At 31.2% G+C, this 20,831-nt stretch overlaps 2 protein-coding genes across 3 annotated transcripts; one reads left to right on the top strand and one right to left on the bottom strand.

Annotated features, from left to right (window-relative positions):
- The first annotated feature begins 4,658 nt into the window (after nt 1–4,658).
- Nucleotides 4,659–13,836, top strand: LOC127278584 (E3 ubiquitin-protein ligase RFWD3-like). Of its 2 annotated transcripts, none has more exons than XM_051300375.1 (5): nt 4,659–5,052; nt 5,508–5,726; nt 5,797–6,185; nt 6,779–7,406; nt 13,155–13,836. In XM_051300375.1, the coding sequence occupies exons 1-5, from the start codon at nt 5,034–5,036 to the stop codon at nt 13,646–13,648; spliced, it is 1,749 nt and encodes a 582-aa protein (XP_051156332.1). In that variant the 5' UTR covers nt 4,659–5,033; the 3' UTR covers nt 13,649–13,836. The 2 variants fall into 2 exon arrangements, with proteins under 2 accessions (XP_051156332.1, XP_051156333.1); XM_051300376.1 differs by lacking the exon at nt 4,659–5,052 and adding an exon at nt 5,055–5,158.
- On the bottom strand, nt 13,687–20,756 carry LOC127278582 (condensin complex subunit 3). Its single transcript, XM_051300372.1, has 7 exons — nt 20,517–20,756; nt 16,931–17,736; nt 15,533–16,073; nt 15,142–15,456; nt 14,700–15,068; nt 14,063–14,569; nt 13,687–13,989 (listed from the first exon to the last, which is right to left on the bottom strand). Exons 1-7 carry the CDS (start codon nt 20,622–20,624, stop codon nt 13,855–13,857), a joined length of 2,781 nt encoding a protein of 926 aa, XP_051156329.1. The 5' UTR covers nt 20,625–20,756; the 3' UTR covers nt 13,687–13,854.
- Nucleotides 20,757–20,831: the final 75 nt, after the last annotated feature.

The raw sequence follows: 20,831 nt of genomic DNA, 5'->3' as shown, positions 1-20,831 counted from the left end.
ACTGCTGTGACCTCCTTAGAGATTGAATCAAGGTCCGAAAACCTGACATATAAGAGGAGGTCATCGGCATACATAACATATTTAAAGTTAACAGGTAGGATATTTCCTATATTTCTTAAGTAGATATTAAAGAGAAGAGGGGAGAGGACTCCTCCTTGTGGCACACCAACTCCACAAAGTTTCCTGTCAGGACCATTGGAAAAGGAGATCCACCTTTTAGAGGTTAAAAAAGTAATAAAATTAACTATATTTGGATGAATATTAAGTTGATCATGTGTGTATTCAATATCGCTGGTCTCACATTGTTGAAAGCACCTTTTATATCAATAGAAATAGACAGTTTGTGAGCAGATTCGGCAAAGCCATTCATTATGTCAGCCACCAGAGTGGAAACGCAATCCATCGAGAATCTTTCTCTCCTGAAACCAAATTGATATTTGGGGATGGAGCGAAAGCTCTCGAGTCGATGCTCCAGTCTCTGGTGAACCCTTCTTGAGAAGGGGAGGAATTCTTCTGAAAATGTACGAGAAGGAGGTAGGATGGGAATATCCTGGGGGGGAAGGTCCTCTCTAATTAGTTCTTCCTTTTAATTTTGTCATATGTATATTAGTTGGGTCGTTTGTAATATTAGTTGAGTTTTGTTTTGTGCGAGAAGATAAGGCTTTAATGGTTTTTCATAAAATTTGAGTACCGCGCGACGGGGAGATGTCTTCACAGAATTTTCTAAATCCGTGTGTTTTTTGTTGTCTGATACGTTGTTTAATATCCTCATCTTTTTTCTAAAAATAATTCGATTATTTGGGGATTGATTGTTCTGGTACCATCTATAGTTTTCTCTCCTATCCTTTAGTATCTTGTCACAGTTGTCATTCCGCCAAAGAGGTTTGGGGTTATTAATTAGAGTGCGCTGACTAATGGCGGAAACAAAAGAATTATAAACAACATTAGGTTGTGAATCTGAGGCAAGATCAGCAGAGTAGTAAAGAATCTTGGTCAATTAATTCCTTGAAATTTGCCCAGTTTAAGCTTTTTAGATTTAATCTTGTAGAAGTTATAGAAGAGGTTTGAGGTTTAATGTTGGCTCTAGTTAAAACAGGACAATGATCAGAAGAGTAAGTATCGCTCATAACTGTAGTATCAGAGAATTTGCAAAATTGAGGACGGGCAAAACAAGAGATCCAGATTATTGCCCGTGAAATTGTCATATTTCTGTCTTGTTGGATAGGTAACATTCATTGGAAAGAGGTCGTTGCGCATGACAAATGTTAATAGTGATGTGCCTCTCAGGTTCGAGTTGTTGTCCCCCCAGCAGGTGTGGAGGGCATTAAAGTCACCACAGAATATGTGATTGGAAGCAGGAGGGAAATATTCTTCCAAATATTTCTTCCCATAATTGTGTAGGGACATCGCCTCCTGGAGGAACGTATGTGCAAATGATTTGAGTGTTTCCGAACAAAGTTTTGAGGGATAAAGCCACTATGTCAATATGTAAATTGTTAGAATTATTATGTGTAGTCTGTAAGATCATGGTTTACGTTCATGTTTTTGGTCTATTCTTGACTCAACTCTAATGGTGTGTCTACAATGGGAACCTAAGAACAAGCGTTGCGTATACGTCGCGTTGGTTCCCATTTAGTTTAGCATTGGTGACGTCATACGTATACGTTTACGAATGCTTTTATACCTCAAATTTCGATCAGATGAACATTTTTTTGGACCGTGAAAATGCGTGAAAAGTCATTTTCACGGCGGGTATTTTTGAATTGTTTTATACAAAAAAATGTTTTTTTAAGAAATATAATATTAAATAATTGTTTTAATATGTAAGGACACTTTAAAATAGTGATAGAAAGATGATTTGATTAAAAAATTTAACAAATTTTGCTTTAAAACGTTTTCTGCTACAAGAAAGTGTAAAACGACGATGTTTGTGAAATGGTTTGTACAGTGCTTCTTGCTTGTGAGTGTCTCTCAGAGTTTTGTTTATGTTATGTCGGTTCTTTTTAACTTGTAATAGATAATGAGTACTGAAAATAAGTCGGTAAATTGAAATGTTTATTAAGTAATTTTAAATTCAACTACTTGATTCGAAAATTAATTATAATTACTTATGAAAATCAAAAGTAATTATAAAACTTGATATTTAAAAATACAAAAAGTATGTGTACGAATTTGAGGTTATAAATCAATTTTTCACGCATCTCTCAAATACTTTCTGTACATTAAGTTTCTTTCAGTTATTCGAAACAATTAGTTGAATTAAAATTTATTTGATAAACATTTCAACTTACCGATTTATTTTCAGCACTCATTATTTATTACAAGTTAAAAAGAACCGACATAACATAAACAAAACTCTGAGAGACACTCACAAGAAAGAATGACTGTACAAACCATTTCACAAACATCGTCATTTTATACTTTCTTGTAGCAGGAAACGTTTTAAAGCAAAATTTGCTAAATTTTTTAATCAAATCATCTTTCTATCACTTTTTGAAAGTGTTATTACATATTAAAACAATTATTTAATATTATATTTCTTAAAACAACATTTTTTGTTTAAAACAATTCAAAAATACCTGCCGTGAAAATGACTTTTTACGGTCCAGAAATAATGTTCATCTGATCGACATTTGAGGTATAAAAGCACCTTAAAATAATTATACTGGGGTTGCAATCAAAACAAATAAGCATCCTCAAAGCTTCCATAAGACACGGATACGGAGCACGCTACGAAGCACACTACTAGGCACGCATCGAAGCACCCTACGAGGCACGCACGAGTGGGTCGATTCAATCGTGCCTCGTAAGGTCCATTCCACAATAGCTAAACGCAAAGTTAAAGCGCACGCAAAGATGACGCGCGCGTTGGTTCTAACCAACCAAACCAAAGAGCGCGTCATCTTTGCGTGCGCTTTAACTTTGCGTTTAGCTATTGTGGAATGGACCTAAAGTCGGCTCTACAATCCATGGTACGCGACGCGAACGTGAACGCGACGTGCTGACGTCACCCATTTATGCTGACTCTACATTGGCTGCGCAAACGTGTACGTGAACGTGAACGTGCTGACGTCACAATGTTATTCAAATGGGTGACGTCAGCACGTTCACGTACATGTTTACGCAGCCAATGTAGAGTCAGCATTAAAGTCGGTTCTACAATGGGCACGTTTGTACGTGAACGTATACGTTCCGTGCTGACGTCACCCATTTGCAGAACATTGTGACGTCAGCGCGTCGCGTTCACGTCAAGCCCATTGTAGAACCGACTTAAAGTCGGCTCTACAATCCATGGTACGCGACGTGCTGACGTCACCCATTTGGTTAACATTGTGACGTCAGCGCGTCGCGTTCACGTCCATTCACGCCCATTGTAGAACCGACTTGATTAACATTGTGACGTCAGCACGTCACGTTCGCGTCGCGTACCATGTATTGTAGAGCCGACTTTAGGTCCTTTCCAGAATGGAGCTAAACGCAACGCAAACGCGACGCATCCCCATTTGCTTAGCATTGCGATGCGTCGCGTCTGCGTTGCGTTTAGCTCCATTCTGGAGAGGGCCTAAAGTACGGAAGCCTGTACGGCTCACGAGCGTCTCGGACGCAAGTGGCGGTGTTTAGTACCACAAGTGGCACGAAGTCCGTCCAACTTGTGGCAAGTTCGTTAGTTCGTGCCACTTGTTGGACAGACTCCGTGCCACTTGTGGAAAGTGGATTTCTTGAAGGGTCATTCACAAATATGACAATTCCGTTGTATTCTGTTGCCGTCTATTTCGTCAGTGCTTTTCATTTCAAGTATAATTTCATCCGGGCAAGTCCGTTTAATGTTTTTGAATAAAAATGAATTTGTTATTTTTTAATTGAAAATATATGTAAAAGATTACATTTCAGTGTAAACAAATGATATTGACATCTTTATTAATCTTAAATATTCATAAAAATATACTTTTAATTTTAAAAAATAAAATCCTCTTCATGTATTTTAAATTAAAAAATGACAACATAACCAAAAAATCTTATTTTTATTCTAAACTAAGAAAAAACTTCCGCTTAATTCTGTGTGGAATCCGTAGTTTATTAATATGTATATTTACGTTTGGAAGGAGTATTTATGTGTGAACTATAAAAAGTTTGTTCCATGACATTTACTAATATGCTAATATTACTAATATCTTATAAAATTCATTTTTTCTTCTTCACATGAAATTGAAATGAAAAGCACTGACGAAATAGATAGCAACAGGATCCAACGGAATTGTCATATTTGTTAATGACCCTTCAAAAAATCCACTTTCCACAAGTGGCACGAAGTCTGTCCAACAAGTAGCACGAACTAACGAACTTGCCACAAGTTGGACGGACTTCGTACCACTTGTGGTACGAAACACCGCCACTTGCGTCCGAGACGCTCGTGAGCCGTACAGGCTTCCGTACTAAAGCGAGTGAGTGCTTAGTGGTGGCGCATAGAAGCTTCCGTATGAACGTGCTGACGTCACAATGTTCTGCAAATGTGTGACGTCAGCATGGAACGTACACGTTCATGTACAAACGTGCCCATTGTAGAACCGACTTTAAAGACCAAAACAGAACAGCTTGGCGAACGTGGTTCATGAGGTAAAAAAGGACACAAATATCTATCTGTCCTTTTCTAACGCATGCATCTCGTTCGCGAAGCTATTGTGTCTTGAGCTTCATGCAAAGCAAGTACAGATTTCAAGTTGTGTAGAAGCACCTTTACAAGGAAATGTGGGTTAATAACCCTTTTACTTGTTATATTAATTTCTATAAGGTAATATAGTTTTTAGGTTTCAATATACTCATCTAATTGAATTCGTTTAAGTTCTGCGTTGTAAACAGCATCATATGGGTTGTTGAATCTAGGGTGAACTTCATGAATGTTAAATGTTGATAAACAGTAAACAAAGAGTTTGTTATTTATTTTATTGTTCAACAGTGAGTACCTATTAAGTAGCCAGTCTTAATGTAAAATATGTTTTTTTGTTTATGACTGAGTTGAACAAAATTTCTGGAAAATGGAAGAATCAGATTCTGGTGAGATTTTAATGTTTCTACGCATGTTTAGTCCACTGTTTCAAGTATTCAGGGGTGTATCGTCGATGAATATCATTTCAAGCTCACATGGATACATTTGTTTGGTGTTTTTATCTTAAAATTAACTTATCTCATTTAACTTATACTTTAAACTGTTAATGAAGTTTTACATTGTAACTTGAATTTTTATTTGATTTTCTAATATGTCATTCATGACTTTCGTTTTATTAATAGAAATTTCTACAGAATCCTTAGCACTGCACTTAAAAATTAACTACTGCTTATAAGATAAGCTTTGAAATATAAGAAAATAGAGTGATAGAATTTGAACAATTTACTATTGAACTTTAGAAACATTTTGATGATGATGTTACATGCAAACTAAAATTTCTGTTTTTATAAATTGCCTATTAATAAGAAAGAAATAAAAAGTATACTTTGCATTTTAAAAACAGTGAATGCAGATAATCTTGATGTACAACAAGAACAAATCGAGGTCCCTGAAGAACAAATTGAAAGATATGAAGAGGTTATAATAATAGAAGATCAAAATGAGGGTGATGTACCTGAAGCTGCCCCCGAGATAGAAGTTGACGTTGATAGAGTTGACCATGACATTCCAGTGGATCAAGAAGTCGTTATAGTAACTAATGAAGAGCCACAAAGAGATGAATGTAAGTTGACGTTATATTATAAGTAAGCGCCTTTTAAATTCAGCGAAAGTAACTTTGAATTTCTCTTTAGCTGGTAGTCGGGTCAAAAGAAGAAAGTATGCTGAAATCAGTAGTAGCCCTGGGGGATTGTCTGATGACAGTATAGACGCTGACCAGAAATGTTCAATTTGTCTCGAAGGCTGGAGTAATTACGGGGATCATCGCCTTTGTTGTTTGAGATGTGGCCATTTATTTGGACACAAATGTATCAAACAATGGTTGGAGCAGTTTCAAAATGCTCAGTCTCGCCGCTGTCCAGAGTGCAATACAAAAGCAACAAAAAAAGACATTAGGATATTGTATGCCAAAAAATTATACTGCCTTGATAATGCCGAAGAAGAGAAATTAAAAGAACAGTTAAAAGCTGCAAATATTCATAAGGAACAAATTGAAAGACAATTAATAGAGTACAAAACAAAGGTGAGATTTAAATTAAACACCTTAAACCTTTTAAGGGGTTACCTGCAGTCACAGAGCAAAAAAATCTGTTTTTTAAGATTTTAGTTTGCTTAAACCAGTACGTATATATTTATAAATCTTTTTGTATTTTATTGTACATATTTTTATTAAAATTTTTTTCATTTTGACTACATTTTTTATATAAATTTCAAGTTTGTATTATCAGGGTGTCCAGCGGTCAGGGAACTTTTTAAAAATTTGCCAAAAATGAACATTTTTATGAATTTTTTAAATTTTTCAGTGCAAAAAAAAAGTTTATAATGCTAATAAATAAAATGTTTTTTATTATCTTAAAAATACTTTAATATTTGATACTTTAATTTTTTTAATATTAAATATTTATTAAAGAAAAATTGGATAAAGTCAGGGAATGTTTCTGTACTTCATGCTGGACACCTTGATTATACTTCTGAATATGGAAAAAGCGTAGGGAGTTCACCCAACACAGTTCGTGTGTAATTTATTAAGTTTTACAACTTTTGGCTATTTATCCTCGCAGATAATATTAATAAGTTGCATACACGTTTTGTTATAAAAATGACTTGTTATTTTAGGTGAAAATGTTCGAGTATCAAATCACCTCGATGCAAAAGCGAATCGATGATTTTGAAAATGAAAGAACAAGACGGTTTCATCATTCTAACACGAGTTCCATGTATCATGATACTCTGCTTCTTCAAAAAGAGCGGTCCTTCACCATTTGTGAGAGGGCGGGTTGTCGAGTAATGGCATATAATCCATGGCACAATATATTAGTGACATCTTTAAAAACAACTCATCCTTTAAGAACCGACCACGGAATTAGTAAAATTAAGTTAGACACATTTTCACTTATGCCCTACCGCAGTGTTCATAATGGTGCTATCAGGGATTTAGACTTTCAACTTGATCATCCCAATATTATGCTAAGTGCGGGTTTTGACAAGCGAGTTATCTTGACCGACATTCGCGATATATGTCGGGAAATACATCATTACGATGAAAACGCTCAGCTCTGGAGTTGTGCTTGGTCTAGGGAATATCATCACTATTTTTTTGCAGGAACACAAAATGGATGTATTGTCAAGTATGATATTAGACAAACGGGAACATCATTGGAAATAATACAAAATCCAGATGACAGTTCACCTATCGTCTCTTTAGCTTCCGTGCCTCACAATTCACATGGAACTTTCAGAACAGGTAAAACGATATTTATATTTTAATTCACTCTTGCACGATATTTGAAATTTTCTTTATTCCACATCTTTTGACATATTTTTTTAACAGAATTCAGAGCGCAGGGATTTTACGAATTTTTTATTACCCTAAGTAACACATTTCCTATGATATATCAAAACTAATGAAAAAGAATGATAAAATGACAATTCGATTAAATGAAAAATCAATCAAAAGCAAATTCGGTTAAATTAAAATTCTATTGAGGGGTCATTCAAGTAGCGCGCTCCATATAAAATTCTTATTTTTTCCATTACATTATGCTTATTTGGGGAAGGGGGGGGGTCCAAAACTCATGAAAATTACATAATACTTGATTTCCCCTTAAATGCAGGATAAGGCATTCTCTCAATTTTTTTATAAACAAATAATATAAAAGTTTTATTTTCAACACAAATTAAACATAAGACTCATTTATATATTAATATTTTAAATAAAAAACATCTTTCAAAATTACTTTATCATGGAGGAAGTATTGTAATAGCAACAAATTTTAAATTCGAATTTTTCACTTATCTACATTTTTTGACGTCAGGAATCCAAAAATTACACTTTTAGAAAATGTCATTCCATGAATTCTATGAACATTTTATAAAGTGTGAATTAAATTAATTTTGTTTCCTCTTCTCCCGAGGAAGCTTTTTATTTTTTAATTTTTTGACTTTGAGAAAAAGAGATAAATCTTTGAAAACTGTTGTTCTTAATTTGAAATATTAATTAAAATGTAAGTCTAATGTTTAAGGGGACATTCCAGTTCAAAATGGGAAAAAAAGGCTTTTTTAGGATGTATTTCTAAAAAAACAATGACATTTATTCAGAAATCTTTGTTTACATGTTATAAATAACTTATTCAAGAATATGAAAAAATTATTTTCTTTCACTTGTAGTCCAAGATGGCGGCGATGTACAACATTTTCAAAAAATGTTCATTTTTTCATGGGGGGATCGATTCCGAGATTTCTACAACAGATAGAGACATAAAATAAAAAGCATTTTCTTCGTTAGATATTTCTCTATGGTTGGAACCTCAAAAAAGTGGAATTTTCGTCCTGTTCTTTTTTTTATGGTAAGTTTTTCTCAAAACTTGAAAAAAAAACACATGTTTTTATTCAGAATTTCTGTTATAGAAAAAAAGGGAAAAAGTAATTTCCCAGTTTTTGAGGTTCCATCCATAGATAAATATCTAACGAAGAAAATGATTTTTATTTTATGTCTCTATCTGTTGTAGAAATCTCGGAATCGATCCCCCCATGAAAAAATGAACATTTTTTGAAAATGTACATCGCCGCCATCTTGGACTACAAGTGAAAGAAAATAATTTTTTCATATTCTTGAATAAGTTATTTATAACATGTAAACAAAGATTTCTGAATAAATGTCATTGTTTTTTTAGAAATACATCCTAAAAAAGCCTTCTTTTTCCCCATTTTGAACTGGAAAAAAAATATTCATAAGATTAGAGGCCATTAAACTTTTAAAAAAAAAAATTTTTACAAAATTTTTTTATTGGGTCGGTTTGGTCACCAAAGGGCACTGAAGTCACAAAAATTGAGCAATTGGCGGATAGGCTACAGCCTCTCAGAGACATTGGATCTGAAAAAATAAAACCAAAAAGAAACAGGTACTTGGGTTAGAGGGATCGCTTAAACGGTTTAGTTACGATAAAATAAGCTTTTTTTAAAAATCGGTTTATTAGAACTCGAATTATGCTGTCCGCCAGTTTCAAAAACATCGTTTCAAGAAAAACGCGTTTAAACATTTAACTTTTAAATGTACAAATTTTTGTCAACGTTTAACACTGTATTTTAGAACTTAAACTTTATGAAAAAAATTTTGCAATTAACATTTCTTATGTGCCAAAAACTGCTCTTTCGAATGGTGCATACACTTGTTTTTTAAAATAAAAACGTGAATGTTACAAGCTTCACAAATACACTGCGCTTTATTTAATTGTATAACTTTTTAATTTTTTCGAATTTTGAACCGGTACTTTAAGATTATATTAGTAAGGTTATTTGTAACATGAAAATTTTAAAAAAAGTCGATTTTTTGTTCGGTATAAAGTGTAATACTACCCCCCCCCCCTGTAAATGTAACGGTGAAAAACAATTTATACCTCCCCAAAAATAATTTTTTTAATATATTAATTAAACCTAATAAATTCTCCTTACTTATCGTAAATTATATTTATCATTATAATATTAATCAGAGTAACGTGTCAAAGACGAAAAATATAAAAATAAAAGGAATAGAAGTATAGAAATGCGTAACGTTAGATTTTCGAACCCCTCCACCCTTCTCCCTCAATCGCGCAATTATCCCATTATTTACGTTAAACAAAAATTTGGTGAAATGCAAATGACATGAAAAAGTGAAACTGCTAAAAAAAAAGTTTTTACGGCAATTGTCAGGAATTGCCTTAAAAAGTAGTAATTTAGCGGACCAAAACATTTAGTAAAAAGTCACTTTTTCATGTCAGTGCGAAAAAAATAATAATAAATGTAATTGTGATAAAGTAAATAAGTATACAATATAATTTGACATTAATGTCTCTAATATTTTTAGAATCGCTGATTACGAATCTGGCATCAGATTTTGAAAAATTACCAAATTAAAAATTGATCGAATTTGCTTGAAACTTGTTACTCGGAGGTTTTTGGGGTTGCTAATTACGAATATGATGTTGGATAAAAAATTAGAAATTGATCGGATTTGCTTAAAACTTGTTTCACTGGGGACTTTGGGGTCGCTGATTACGAATATGAAGTCAGATTTAAAAGAATCAAAATGACAAATACGATTGATTTGAAAAAAAATTTTTTTGTCCTCCATATTGTATGCGCCATTTTGAATTTCGAAAATCCAACATTATGTTCGTAATCATTGACCTCAAAAACCTCTAAGTAACAAGTTTCAAACAAATCCAATGAATTTTTAATTTTCTGTCCGCCATATTGAATTTTAAAAATATGTAAAATTTGACTTCGGATTCTTAATCAGTGACCACGAGAACCACATATAGTGCCCTTGATCACTAAATTCCTTTACTAGAAAAATGTATGCTTCAAAGGATTAAATAAATATTCCATAATAACTTTACACACCTGTCTTTAATGAAGAAAAAGTTGGTACCCGATGCCGAAAAAAAATTCTGGAATATTTTGAATCTCTATACCCTAAATAAACAAAATTTCAAAGATTTAAAATCATAATCGATCCTCCTGCATGATTTTTTATGAATTTATTGTTTTTTATGCATTATTCTGAAAAATTGCTTCATTACGATGTGCAGATGAGTTGAAATTACTAGTGCAATTTTTTACACTTATTAAATTTAAAAATAATAATAACAACAATAATACATTACTATAATTTTTGGGAATAAAAGTTACATGATCAATATTGTGATTTTAAATCCGTACTGTCAACAAAAATAATAAGAGAGTATTTTCCTTAGAACACCGCAGATGTAAACATTAGATGTTCCGAATTTTCTATCATTTCTTATTCTCATTAATATACGCAACGTTAGTTAGTGCTATTGCAATTTGTATTTAAAAAAAAAATTAGTTCAAAGTTTTGTAGATGTAGTTGATTTATTTTTAATCTATTTGAAAATGAGTTATTACTACAAGTTAAATTACGCGTGTTGTCATGATTGAAATTGTTAAAGACGGATGTTAATTAACAAAAAAAATAAAAATAGATAATTTAACGAGAAATAATAAATATTTAGAAAGAATACTAATTTTTATTATTTAACAATTCCGCTTATTTGGAAAGCGAAAATTGCTCTTCGCTAACAAAGTTAGATTGAGGTAGTGGACTGTCACTTAGAATATTATTTATTCAATACACCCGGATAGACGGTATTTTAGTGAAAATGATTAAAAAGAGAAATGAGACAAAAACATCAAAAGGTGATTAAATAAATCAAAACTTGAATTAACACAAAAGAAGATTACATTTATTCACTCAACCCCCAAACAGTGTACATCTAGTTCCCAAATTGATCTTTGATAAAAAAATTGTTTACCATTAAAAAGCCATTTACGTTAAGCTACTTGAACAAATTCAAGTCTCACAAAGAATGGTTTATTTCAATCAAAAAAAGCAAAATGATCAAATGAAAGAAATATTCAATAATAAAACGAAAATAGTTGGTTCTTCATAAATTTGAGACAACAAATAATAAATTGTATGTGTAAAAAAAATGTGTGTGTGATGTGAATGTTTCTTTATGAGATTCTTTATTTTTCAAATAGAGAATAAATATTCAGAGTAACTCACCAGAATAATAATAATTAAAATGATACAGAAAAGTATCAAATTACTTTTGAGCTCGGTGGAGTTCAACACTCGTGTTTGTCATACGACTTCAATTATGCGGAAGTTGCTTTTACTTCCTTTTAATTCTTTATATCTTTTTATTTTCAATACATTTGCAACGATTACTTTATGATCAATTATTTCACTATTTCAAAAATCCGTTTTAAAATTCAGAGCATTGGGTTCACCAAGTCTGAATTTTCTCTAAAGATAATTTCAAATATAAACAAATGTGAATTTAATAAAACACTTAAGATTTTTAGCTGAATCTACGCTTTAACCATTTATGACACTTTATACTGAATGATTCAATTCCCTTTTTTTTAATGAACTTTTAGATGATAATCAATTTCACAGATTGTGGAAAATTTCACTTGTATTTTTATAAACAAACTCGACGAATTTCAACCCTTACTGCGGGGAACAAATAATACTCTCTACCACTCTTAGTGGGAGTTAAACTTTATATTCATCCGCCTCTTTGCGGGAAACACATCCGCTCTGCAGGAAAAACAAATTAAGACTCTTTGAACAATAATTCGGTGGCAACGATCACACCCTGTTGGTATGTAATTTTAAGTAGTGGGAGGGTTGATTTTGCAATCAGCACCTCGTTGTTTCCATGCAAGTTTTAGCAAACTTGCATTTTATTAGTGGCGTGATCGGTTCAACCACCTGAATTACCTTTATGATTTCTTATATTTCCTAATTTTTTAAACTAATGTGGAAACTTTTATACGTTGTAAATGCCACAATTGGCAAACTTGATCATATTTTTAGTCCGTGTTATTTCGCAACATGAAGTTCAATAATAATCAATAATAATTGTTAAATAAATTTGAATTAATAATTGAATATTTAAGATTAGAAAAATTTATATATGTATGTGTGTGTGTTACATTTGATGTTTGATTATAATTGAGAAGAATGTTTACAATATTTTTATAACAAATATTATTTTTAATGAATAATATTTAACAAAAAAAATTAAAAATTTACGGAATTCCATCTGTAACAGAAATATAAAAAAATTTGTGCCTTATGTGGTGGAAAAATTGTTTGCAAGGACGGTAATTTAGAAACTTTTTTCATCACAGAAAATCAAGAAAAGCTAATCCAAAGTTTTCAGAATAGAAATTTTTCTTTAAATAATTGAAAATTTTCTATCGAGTATGTGTGTAAATTGTTTTCATTATAATGCATAAAAAAACAAATTTTCGGCATCGGGTACCAACTTTTTCTTTGTTAAAGATACGTGTGTGTAAGGTTGTAGAAACCTTTGAGTGGTTCTGAAATGGAATGAAATTATTTTATTAAAATTTCTCCAGATTGAATACCAATCTGTTCTTCTGATAAATCTCTACATGCATACTCTGTTTCCAGGAGGACTGCTGGCTTGTCACTTAAATACTTGTTATGCATATACTGTGAAAGATGGCATCTATCAAGGAAATAGAATGAATCTTGAGGGTCCGTTTATGTCGGTGCGTTACGATGAAAAAAACAACAATTGTCTGGTTTCCTGTCGTTCAAATACGAGACAACAGCATGTTCGGCATTATGTTTGCAATGTGGAGAGAAATGAGGAGGATGGCTTTCAGTGTAATATAGTTCACACGTTTCACGCAGGCGATGCACAGAGAATTCTCTCAAGACCCTGTCATATGTATTTACAAGATGATACATTAGTTGTTGCAAACAACGACAGTACGAGTAACGTTGTTCTCTGGAGTGTTTCCACTGGGAAAGAGATGTTTAAATTACCTGTACATAATTCCGTAGTAGACACGTGTTCTTTCGAATTCAACAATAGGTACCTTGCTATTTTAACGTTAGAAGACCTTCATTTGTATAGTCAAAAAGAAGATGACCGGTGAATAATTGAATGCATTGTAAATTAAACATCCAGCACAAATCTATTTTCATCATTCTCCAAGACGAATGTTTATTTTCGTTTTATTTTTTTCTAGTTTACGAAAATTAATTCTTTACAAAATTCATGTATATAAAATATATAATCTTGTAATATAAGAAAAGATTTTTTATAAATACTTTTGAAAATGAATTTGTCATTATTTCATTGTTATAAATCATTTGAAGATTCACTATTAGTTTCACTAACGTTATCATCATCCTGTGCCTCCCTCGTATCAGTCACATTTAGTTTCGCTTTAAATTGCTCGATGTATTTAACTAAACGCTTGTCAATTTCTTGTACCTGAAATAAAAAACGAGATTTTTTTTAATACTCAAAATTTTGAGTTGAATATTTTTGAAAATTTTTCTCTTACTTTCTCAATTGTATTGTCCAACGCTTCTTTCAAATTCTCCTTCAGTGATTCAATTTCCAACTTAACTTCCAAGAATTTCAGAGATCTTACTAATACAGTTGGTTCTATTTCGCAATTCGGATTCAATAATTCGGAAAGAATTGTGAAGACAAGATCATTATGCACGTTGACAGATGAACGTTTATGAACTCCTTGTCTCGTAAGACTTAAAATAATCTCACATATTCTGAGAGGGTCAATGGCTTGCAAAGGACTTCTTTCAGGGGCATTTACTAAAGTTTTTAAAGTTGGTAAAAACGCTTCTTCCAACATAGTTTGACTGTCAGGAACGTGTACAGCAAAGTTATTGAAGAACGTACACAGGCACTGAGTGAGATATGTGTTTCCTTCTGACATTGGATTGTGCCAGAGAATTATTAAGCGTGCTAATAATCGAGGACTGTTGATTCTCCTGCAGAACAGTAATTTCGTGAGACCCTCTGTTGCCGTGAATCGTACTTCCTGATCCTAAAACAATGTATTTGTTTTGCCTTTATTCAAATTAACTATTACATATTATACTTTTAATGCAAAATTTAAAAAATGTCATTTTTTTATTCTGCTAATTTCCAATTAATGTAATCTGTGAAAAACTTACTTCATGATCCAAGAATCCAGTTATTATTTTAATGAATTTATCTCCCCCTTCTTCAACGTCGAACCGTTCATTATTAACCGACGAAACTTCGTCATTTTCTGTATACAATCGTACAGTTCTGTTCCGTTTACTTCTCTCATTCACACCAATTTCATCCTCTGCCTGAGGAATGTTAAAGAATTCTAAGCCATAACGCAAAAGTAAGTCAAAGATTGCCTTTAGGGCAGTAATCCACATCCTATAATCATCTGGGAAATCAGTAAATGGAAGAAAGAACATCGTAAAGTACTTTTTTGCCAACTCTCCATCCAGTAAGCAGCAAATTACAATTGTCTTCAGCTCCAACTCGTGTATAGTTACGTCTTGATGCTGTAAATAAAAATTCCATTATAGAAAAGAGAAAAAATCTTCAATGACTGAATGTCATAATTCTAAATCTTACTCCCAAATTTTCGACAACCATGTGATCCAATAAACTTCTCAAAGTTGGATGTAAAGACTTAATGGATGGACTTTGCATACTTGAGCACATTATTTCTAAACAAATTGTCATTGTATGAGAATCATTTTTCTCTATTTCTTCTCCAACATCATCCGTGATCATTGGTATGGCAAGTTCCTCCGTAATACTTTGAATTTCGGCCGTCACACTTTCAATTTGCATTTTTAATTCTTCGGCTTTCAAGTAGTTTTTATTCTGAATTTCATTATACTGCTCTTCTTTCAAATCCAATAACTTTACTTTCAATTTCGCTTTCTAAAAACAAAGTCAAATATAATAAATTATTACATACTTTATTTAGTATTTTTTCAGTATAACAATTTAAACTTACCAACATATTCTTATTATTTGCCTGACTTGAAGTTAATTGAGAAACTTGTTGCGTCTGAGTTTGTTTTAATGGTCTTCGCAATTCATTTATAACTTCTGCCAAAGCTGTAAGTCTTCTATCTACATCTGGAATAACTTGATCAAAATATTCAACGATACATTGCACAATTTTATCTGAGCAAATTTCATGCATCAATGTATCCACCATTAATGATCGTAAATTATCTCTCCCGCATTCATCCGATAGATCGTACTGCTTAACCATTTCAAATAACTGACAAAGCATAAACTGATGCATTAAACGCTCCCATGGTTCCAACTGCTTTGAACTTATTAATACCAATAATTCTCTAATAAATGTACAAAACTGTGAAAGTTCCGGAATTATGTCCTCCAGGTCTTCAGTGCAACCTTCTCGTTTTAAATGTTCTACTACGCATCGCCAGAAAAGTACATTCTCACAATTTATTTTATCCAATGGTATCAGCCGTGTCTGCACATCAACAGGTAATTGTTCCAACAAAACCTTAATTTCTGAGGTTCTGAAAAAGTATTTGACTTCAAGTTAACTGACCAATTTCACATTGCTTCTTTTTTTAATATATAAATAACCTTTTTAAGTAATAAATAAAATCTTATATTTCCTAAACGAAGCAAAACACCTTGGTCAAATTTTAATAGAAGATAAATAATATTATTAAAAATTTATGAGTAAAATTTCAAATTTTTTCGAGACCCGCCAAAAAAAGGATAACTAAAAAAACTGTTAAATTATATTGAAAAAAAAATTTCAAAATCACTTTTTATCGAATAATAATAAAATTTTCTAATAAATCCAAAGTTTTTAAATGCAGATTAAAATGATTTATGTTTTTGATAAGTTCCAGTAAGTATGTACAATAGTTTTTCGATAATTTAGTTTTTTAAAAAATTGAAAAATTTAATGTTACGAAATCACACCGTGAACCACTTACTTTTATTAATTGAAATTATCAAAGGAAATAAAATTTTTACATTAATATTATGGGTAATGAACTTAGAAAATCGTCGAGTTTCACCTACATTAAAAGCCTCAATGACTCAGTGACAGTGAAAATTTACTTTATAAAAATTCAGTTAAATATAAATTCTATTAACTCAGAATTTAGTTAAATAGAAATTCTTTGATATGAAAATTAGGCTCATTATAAAATCTACTTTATGAAATGCTGCTGAATAAAAATTCGATGACTCGATCTGCGCTCGGACGCACGCTCTATTGGTGGTCGAGTGAACCATTGACGCTCGGTGCTACCCGACTACCAATAGAGCGTGCCTCCGAGCGTCGAACGAGTTATGGAATTGGGACATATATACTATATATACTTTCTGATAAATAAAATAAAGTAGAAAATCTTACTCAAGTAGACTTTTAAGTGTTAAAACTGCAGTTTCCATTCCTTTAATATTCATTCCAGGATCTAGAGCACGTAACAATGCAATAAAGTCACCGTTGTAATTCCTCAACCACGAGTAAATTAAATCTCTTTTTACACAATTTTTGACTATGTCACTTTGATCCCTGAGGCCATCACTAAGTAATTCTTCTCTTTGCTTTATACTGAGCGATTTCACAGAGATTTTACATAGAAAAGTATAAGCTGCTTTTCGCACTAGATCGTTAATATCCCGAGTTCTCTTTAATACACATAATAAGGTCCTCTGAGTTCTAGCCATGCAATTTAAAATGTTTCTCCGAACTTCATTGCTAGGATCTTTAGCAAGGTGAAACATGTAAACTTTCGTGACACGACAATCCTCATCAGTTGGATCTTGTAGTCTCTGAAGAGCGAGAATAGCTTGTGCTCGAACCTTGGAAGATTTATCCAGCACTCGATCCAACATACTGCTAATGATTTTGTCACAGAGAGTGTCATCTATGTAAGCATTATCTCCCATTGCTGTTAAAAGCATGTTTAAAAAGTAGCAAACTCGATATCTCACACCAGGATCGACAGCAGTTTGCGATTTCATTAAAAAGTCAAAAATTTTTAGCATAAAAGGATCCATCTGTTCGACATTACTGTCTTCGTCAACTGACTGAAATCCAACTGCAAAATTTGCTGCAAATATTAAAGTGTTCTCAACAACTGGATGCTTGTCTCCAATTGTCAAAGGAACCATGAGGCAGGATATAAATTCCCCAGCGAAATCGTCAAGGTTTGTCTGAAAATAGAGGACCTATCTTTTTAAAGTACTATTACTGAAAAAAATATTCTGTTACCTATTCCATAAAAAATTGTCATCAAATCTTTAAACCCATTTTTAAAGACCCGAAATATCAATAATCTTCAATGGCTGCAGTATTTTTTTTAATGTTCAACAATAATAATTTAAATATTCTACAAGTTTTAAATTTATCTTTTTTTTTCTCAAAAAAATTATTAACGTTTAAAAATCGAAAAAATCAACAAAGTGACAATTTTCAATTAAAAAGTTTCTATATTTATAAAAATGTTAAATTAAGAGAAAATTAAGACCTTATTAAAAGAAGTCAAAAATAGCAATAGATAAATACTAATAATAATAACAGAAGAAACTGATAAAAAATGATGAAAAATTTGAAGAAAAGATTAAATAAGGCATTTTCTATCAAAACTATTTATATTTTTCCTGTAATTTAGACTTTTACATTTAAATTAAATTTTTAAAATTAAAAACAAATTACTTGATCTTTATTGGGTGGTACAAAAAAAGTCTTGCTCTGTCTCCCTAAAATTGTTACAAATGGAAAAAAAGAGATCCGTATGTTTTTATTTTGTAATCGGTCGACATTTAATGACGCCGCTAGGCCTTCGAAATTTCATTGGGAAAAGCTGCTTTTTCGTAAAATTGCAATAAAATCGTTACACATTAATATTTTACAATCGGCAAACAATATTTCTCTTCAGGAATTTGTATCTGCAAACGAGTAGTATTTTTGGAAAGCCTGGTTATTTGGCTATAATTTTGCTATACATTATTTTGCTGTAGAGTGCAATCCCTACGAGATACGAATGAAAAGTAAAAAAAAATATTTAACTATGGATAATTAAAAGAATCCGAATGCTAAAATTGTCATAGAAAATCAGTACATTTTCGGTTTCTTTATTTTAGTGGATTTAGACTATTCAATATTGATATATCAAGTATTAACAACATGTTTTGAACATTTTCTAAATATCAATTATTGCATTAAAATTCGTCTGAACTAAAATCTGAGGTTTAACCAATTTTCTTCAGATGATCACCAATTTCTTGGTCAATAAGCTTCGTTTTCCGTATATAATTACGTACCATTATGTATATCAATATGAAAAGAACAATTAAACATTTTTTTATAATTTACAGTCGCATTAGCAGGATTTTATCAAGCCGTAATAGCTCTAACTATCCTTGCCCCATCCTCCCCTATACGTATTTAAAAGTGTTTCTAATGATTTTATCGATATTTTTTGCATAAAATTTATTTTTTCTACAAAGAAATTAATGAATACTGACGATGTCATGAAAATATTAAATTTGTTTCAACAAATTATTGTTATTTATTTATTTTTTCAGAATAATGCTGTAAAATTGTATTTTTTCTGAATTTTACAACTTACCTTGTTATCTACTATAACCCGTTTAAAATTGTTGTCTAAAAGGAACAATAACATTTGTTTAAACAAATTGTTGTTTTTTTGTTAATTATTTATTTATTTATTGAAAATATACGGGCAAAGCTCATTCGTACAGAGTACTATAGAGATACATTGTATGTGGTTTGTATTAATTGGCTGTTGTTAAACTGGTTTGCCTCATTGCTCAGTCTGTTGATTACTGAATTTGTTACATAGTTTTCTTTAATAAAAAGTAGTTTAAATAATGGTAGGTTTCTAGGTGATTATCTAAAAATAATTCTAAGAATCTTCTAATTTTTTCTGAATTTTACATCTTACTTTGCTGACTACCATCACCAAAACATAATTTATTAAAAACATATTTTTCGTCTCCCAATAAGTTTAATAAACATTCAACAATTTTTTTGAATTTCATTTGTCAAAATCGTATTTAACAGGAAAAATTCAATGTAAAATTCAGAAAAATCTACTAGTGTTTTTAGGCGTATTTTTAGATAATTAATGAATAACAAGAATAATTAAAAAAATATATATTAACTACGTTTTGATAATTTTTAATCACAGTAATTGTAATCGGTAACAAAAGGTATAAAACTAAGATAAAACTGCAGCTTTATAGCTTTATTATGAAAAAAAATAATAATTTGTTTAAAAACTTCAAGGGTCATTAAATATCAATCGATTACAATATCAAAAATACGAGTCACTTTTTTTCCATTTAGAACAATTTCAGGGGGACGGAACAAGAAAATTCTAAAAAATTATTTTTCCTATGTATTTTTTGGCCACCCTAATAATCATACATATAATCATGAAGAAAAAGAAGTACCTACAGAAAAAACTATTTTTTATGAGGAAGCAAAATATTCATGAAATGAACATATAGATCTTTCATAAAAAAACCACTCTCTTCTTGTTCAAGCTGTGCTTATTTTCATCTGTACGATCTGTAGTTTTTATGCAATAAAATGTAATTTAATTTTTTTTTTATTTGAAACAAATGTCAAGCCCGAGGTTTTAAACCATTAAAGGGCACTATATAAGTAAATGAATTTACATATATGTAAATGTTTTCTAAGATATATTAGAAAATAAATAATTTTAGGAATGGTTTAAAAATAAAAGTTTTAATAAACATTCTTTAAATTATATTAACATGATGATTTTACATTTAATTTCAATAAAATGTATTCTAAAATAAAATTGTTTAGTAATATTATTGTTTTATTAACAAGACATGTATATTTTATTAATTAAGCTCTAATAAATAATAACTGAGAGTAATAAAATACATAAACAAATTTAAATTTTAAAAATAATATAACCTATAAATTTCAGAAATACCTTTCCATAACAGGCTTTCATCTTATCTCCAACACTCTTATGGCATGTTTTACTGGTTTGCGCCTTATTAAATAAATCACGAATATTATTTCTTAGCTGTTGATGCATTTTGTCAATAAACAATTATATTCTTTCAATAGTTTAGCATCTGTCAAATTTTAAAATACACTTTCAAAACAACGCTTTGCTTAAATGCTTACTGCAACTGCCTATTTTTACCGCCATAATCCGACGAGCAACATATTAAATTAGGTTGTGTTCACAATCTCTGAGGCCGTTTCAGAATTGGGATTTTAGCGCATGCTTGGTATAAGG

The sequence above is a fragment of the Leptopilina boulardi genome, unplaced genomic scaffold (genome assembly GCF_019393585.1).
Source record: "Leptopilina boulardi isolate dan_hultmark-lab unplaced genomic scaffold, ZJU_Lbou_2.1 LbouV2_208, whole genome shotgun sequence".
Classification (NCBI taxonomy): domain Eukaryota; kingdom Metazoa; phylum Arthropoda; class Insecta; order Hymenoptera; family Figitidae; genus Leptopilina; species Leptopilina boulardi.
Note: the sequence above shows the minus strand (reverse complement) of the source record. Positions and strands in the feature narration are given on the sequence as shown.

Excerpts from the sequence above, each read along its gene's own strand:
- LOC127278584 (XM_051300375.1), top strand. Across the intron at positions 5,727-5,796 it reads AGAGCCACAAAGAGATGAAT|CTGGTAGTCGGGTCAAAAGA; the intron begins GTAAGTTGACGT and ends ATTTCTCTTTAG. Across the intron at positions 6,186-6,778 it reads TAATAGAGTACAAAACAAAG|GTGAAAATGTTCGAGTATCA; the intron begins GTGAGATTTAAA and ends TTGTTATTTTAG.
- LOC127278582 (XM_051300372.1), bottom strand. The coding sequence starts at position 20,624 with ATGCATCAACAGCTAAGAAATAATATTCGTGATTTATTTAATAAGGCG. Across the intron at positions 15,069-15,141 it reads TGGTTGTCGAAAATTTGGGA|CATCAAGACGTAACTATACA; the intron begins GTAAGATTTAGA and ends TTTTATTTACAG. Across the intron at positions 14,570-14,699 it reads CTGGATTCTTGGATCATGAA|GATCAGGAAGTACGATTCAC; the intron begins GTAAGTTTTTCA and ends ACATTGTTTTAG.